This window comes from Chrysochloris asiatica, unplaced genomic scaffold (assembly GCF_000296735.1).
Source record: "Chrysochloris asiatica unplaced genomic scaffold, ChrAsi1.0 scaffold00175, whole genome shotgun sequence".
Lineage (NCBI taxonomy): Eukaryota > Metazoa > Chordata > Mammalia > Afrosoricida > Chrysochloridae > Chrysochloris > Chrysochloris asiatica.
Window position 1 is genome coordinate 6,848,599 of NW_006408693.1, and position 5,135 is coordinate 6,853,733.

General features: G+C 37.4%; 1 protein-coding gene across 3 annotated transcripts in view; it reads left to right on the forward strand.

Moving 5' to 3' along the window:
• Nucleotides 1-5,135, forward strand: part of PPP1R12A (protein phosphatase 1, regulatory subunit 12A) — a 253,983-nt gene that overhangs the window by 92,718 nt on the left and 156,130 nt on the right. For all 3 annotated transcript variants that reach the window (XM_006871837.1, XM_006871838.1, XM_006871839.1), the window contains exon 2: nt 2,081-2,211. In XM_006871837.1, coding sequence (XP_006871899.1) covers nt 2,081-2,211 — 131 coding nt within the window. The remainder of the gene's footprint in view (nt 1-2,080; nt 2,212-5,135) is intronic.

Consider the following 5,135-nt stretch of genomic DNA (forward strand, 5'->3'; position numbering starts at 1 on the left):
TCCTCTTCACTTTCAGCAAGCAAGGTTGTATCATCTGCATATCACAGGTTGTTAATGAGTCTTCCTCCAATCCTGACGCCACGTTTTTCTTCATAGAATAGTAATCCTTTAAGTGGGAATTCTTAGAAAAAAATTCCTTCACAGTACTTGCATATTTTAATATTTATTGCAGTTTAAAACTAAGGGTTTTGAATATTTATTTTAATTCATTTAGCAATAATAACATCCATGCTACAAAACTAACATTTTTTAAAAACTTTTTATTGTGAATTAGGTAAAGATTTACAGAGCAGATACCAGTTTTACATTAAACAATTGATACACGTTTGGTTTCATTTCACTGATTACAATTCCCTGGATGTAGCATCACTTTTTCCGCTTCCACCCTATGTTTCCTGTCTCCAGTCTTTTTCTCCTTTGGTAAAAGTTCCATTCTGAACTTTGTCTTGAGTAAACGCTGCCCTTTTGACCTCAAATGTTTGATTGTTCTAAGAGGTGCATATTTCACTAGTGTTACTGTTTTCCTATAGACTCTTCTATTGTTTGGCTGAAAATTGAGCCACTGGGCTGAGTTCAGTTCCATACCTGAAGGGTGACCAAGGACCATAGTCTTGAGGGTTTCCACCAGCCTGCATCCTAGCAGTAAGCCTGATCTCTTTTCAAATTGTGAGTTTTGTTCCACTTTTCACCCCACTCTATGCAGAACTTTCTATTGTGATCCATTTTAGAGCAGTTGGTAGTGGTAACTGGGTTTCATCTAGTTACTCTGTTTTCAGGGTCATGAAGACTGATGTTCATGTGTTCCACTAGTCTGTTGGATTAATTGATTCTAAGCGTCTTCAGTTTTCATCACTCTTCTTTCCTCCACACAGGGAGGAACCAGTAGTTGCGCCATTCATGTGTGTTTACGATCTCAGTTGCTATTCACTAAAGTAGGATATAGAATATAGAACATTACCTTTGTGGGCTGTGCCATAACTAATATTTTAATTTTAAAATAAGTTATTTTTTCTTTGAAAGCTTGCTTTTATCAATGCCAAGAAATATTGTTGCTTGTTTTTCTTAAATTGACAGGGTCACTTTGTTTATTTACAAGAAAATAGCTGCCAAAAATGTTAAGTCAAAACAACCATAGTTTGCTATTGTTTCAAATGAAAATGGTATTCCATGGAAAAAGTTGATAATTCAGCTTGCAAGACCCTTCGTTCAAGAACCTTTCTTTAAGATAACCATCATACTGTAGTATGCATCGGAAACACTTTATTATGCATTAATAAGTAAAAATACCTTCAATAAAAAACTTAAGTGTATAATAAATTGTTGTTGTTGTTAAGTGCCATCAAGTTGATCCTAACTCATAGTGACCTGGTATAGGGTTTTTGAGGAGTGGCTGGTGAGCTTGAACCACCAACTTTGCAGTTCAAACGACTTTGGAGTCCAGCGCATTAACCCACAGCGCCACACCAGGACTCCATAATAAGTGTACATAATGTATTTGTGCTAAGGCACCAGCAGATCTACAACCAGTGGTTTTGCACCTTCAGTGTGCAAGTCAACACAATGAAAAGGGGAACCAACATCTTAATATTATTTTGAAATAATGTTGACCTCATTACCTGCCTGAAAGTATCTCAGGAACGGGGTACTGCGGGTTAAGGCGTTGGACTGCAAAGCCGGTTTGAACCGTAAAGTTCAAGTTCACCAGCTGCTCCTTGGAAACCCTATATAGGGTCAGTAAGTCGAAACTAACTCAACAGTGCTAAACAACAGGAACATTGTTATGGGGGCTATTATTTGGACTTCATTGTGACGTCTTGATTGTTTACATTTTAGTATGTACTTGTTTTCCTATTTGGGTTACCATTAAGAATCTGTTATATGTATATCTAAGCATGGACTCTTAGAGACTTTAGTTAGAACCATTGACCTCTTTGATGACACTACAATCAATATATTAGCAAACTAACTTGCAGAGAATATTTATATTATAAAAGCTAGAGTAGGAGTTTTATTTTCTTGATGAATTATTTGGAATATTGATTGACATTTTTTCTAATCATGCTTTCTGTTTTAATTTTAGGCTTGCATTGATGACAATGTTGATATGGTGAAGTTTCTGGTAGAAAATGGAGCAAATATTAATCAACCTGATAATGAAGGCTGGATACCACTACATGCAGCTGCTTCCTGTGGATATCTTGATATTGCAGAGTAAGCCACTTTTGAATTTTAGTTTTATCTAAATGTTAAGTTAAAGAACTCAGGTTTTATAAATGTTGTGTTAAAGATAATGAATGGGCTCTAATATCAGCATTAAATTTGAAATTCATTATCTCCAGGAAAGAGAATGAGTGGTTCTTCTCAGTGTCAGATCTACCTGTCTCCTATCCTTTTTGGCTTTTGGTATGTTATATTAATATGAGTCATTGTATAGTTTTTTTCTCTCCAACTGTACCTCCATTTCTTTTGAGATCAGCTAAAGCATTAATTAAATGATTTTGGGTTGCTATTTAGCAGTCTACTCTATCCCTGTGTAATCATTTGTTAGGAAATTAATAATAGTTCTCAATTGGGTTATTCTGCATTTGGGAGAATATGATATAAATTTATGCAGTCATGCTATATATTTCTCCATGCTTAGTTTTTAGCAAAATTGTTTTCTAAAATTAAAGTTTTTAGAAAATTTAGTGAGAAGTATATTTTATATTTCACTACATCTAATGGGCGTCACATTTGTTTCTTAGGACTGTTTATAACAAACTGGTGCGGTGCTATGGGTTAATGTGCCGGACTGCAAAGGCATTTGAACTGCAAGGTCGATGGTTCAAGCTCACTAGCTGCTCCTTTGAAATCCTATACAGGGTCGCTATGGGTTGGAGAACTGACTTGACAGCACTTAAAAACAACAACAAATAATGAAGTGGAGTCTTGGTGTGGTACTATAGGACAAAGCACTGGCCCACAAGATCAGCTTGAACCACAGGGTTGGCGGTTCAAACTCACCAGCCACTCCTGAAACCCTATACAGGGTTGCTGTGAGTAGGAACCAACTCCACAGCAATCAACAACAGCAACATTATGAACTACCACTGGGTTCCTTAAAAGAACAGAAATTTATTCTCTCACAGTTCTGGAGGGCAAAAGTCCAAAATCAAGACGTTGTCTAAGTAGTACTCTTTTTAAAAAACTAGAGATGACTTCCTTGTCTCTTCCTAGCTTTGTGCGTCTCCCTCCAAATCTTGTTTCTTATAATTGTTGTTGTTGTTATTATGTGTCATGGAGTTGGTTCCGACTTATAGTGACCCACTACAGGCTTTCTGAGGCTGTAAATGTTTATGGGAGCAGAAAGCCTCATCTTTCTTCCACATAACAGCTGGTCGTTTCGAACAGCTGACCGTGAGATTAGCAGCTGATTTGTAACCACTACCATCCCTACAATTTCTGTCTCCAATTTTACATGACCTAATTCTCTGTGTCTTATATCCTCTTCTCTTTTTGTAAGGACTCCAGTCATTTGATTTAGCGCCCACCCTAATCTAAAAAGGAGTCCTGGTGTGGGGTTGTAGAATACACACTGGACTGTTAACTTACTGTAAGATTGACAGTTTGAATCCACCAGCCTCTTCTCAGAAACCCTAATCAGATTTGCTGTGAGCCAGACCAACTTGACTGCACCTAACAACAATCTGAAAATACTGTATTTCCACATGCTGTTGTTATATGCTATTGAGTTGATTCCGACCCATAGCAAACCTGTATAGTGTTTCTAAGGAGCGATTGGTGATCTTGAACCACTCACTTTACAGTCCAATGCATTAATCGACACTAGGCCTCCAAATAGGTAACATTTGTTTGAATTTAGGACTTGAACATACCTTTTTGTTATTGCTGTTGTTTTCTGGTACCATCGTGGTACTTTCGATGCAGCAAGCCTATACACAAGAAGATGAAGCACTGCCTGGTTCTGCATCATTGTCACAATTCTACTTGATTTGATTATTGCTGCCATTGTGTCACTCATGCTTGGTAAACCTCCACTTTACCAAGCATGATTGGTCCCTCTTGGCCATGTGTCCAAAGTATATGAGACTCTCTATCCTCACTTCTAAGGAGCACTCTGCACTTCTTACAGTTCATGGTACTTTCAGTATTCTTCAACGATATAATTCAAATGCATTAGTACTTCTGTGGTCTTCCTTATTCATTGTCCAAGTTTCACATGCATATGAGGTGACTGAAAATACCGTGACCACCATAGGTCAGGCTCACCTGAGTCATCAAAGTGACCTCTTTGCTCTTTAGCACTTGAAGTCTTTTGCAGCAGATTTGCCTAATGCAGTATGGTCTTTGATTGCTTGACTACTGCTTACATGAATAATGATTGTAGGTCCAAGCAAAATGAAATTTTTGACAACTTTAATCTGTTCCTTGTTTATTATGGTATTATTTATTGGTCTAACATATCTTTTTGTGGGGACACTGTTCACAGAATAGATGGATACTTTTCAAGATAATCTGATTGCTTAAGCTTTTATCAATAAAGTGGAGATACCCTGACAATTTTTGTTGATTTTATTTTTCCCTTTCGTTGTGTATCCACACTATAAATAACTTTGTTGTCAGTCTGCATATATCAGAATTTATGAAGTAATTATTAAATGTGAGCTGTCTACTCTGTGGATCTCTCTTAGAAAGGTAGTTTTTTTTTTTTTTTCCTTAAATGTTTTATTGTGAATTATGTGATAGTTTACATGGGAGAACATTAGTTTTATATTCATTCTATCATATATCGTCTCATTGCCATGGTTACAATCCCCTCAGTGCAATCGTTCCCCGTATCCCCCAGGTCTTCAGCACATAGTCGCTCTCCGTCTCTGGATCTAAAGTCTCCAGCTGCTCCATCCCTCCACGTCATCATCTCTGGCTCCTTTACAGGCATCACTGCTTCTCTGGGTAGGGTCCCGCTCTCTGATCTTCTCCCTTGATGTTCCTAGGGACCTCCACTCCTAGACTGAAAAGTTAATCAACGCCCCTCCTTGCTATAAAATGTCTACCTTTACATTTCCGACCCTCACAATCAGTCCTGATAACAATTATTCAATATTGTATCACAAGAGACCCATCTGCATTTCATT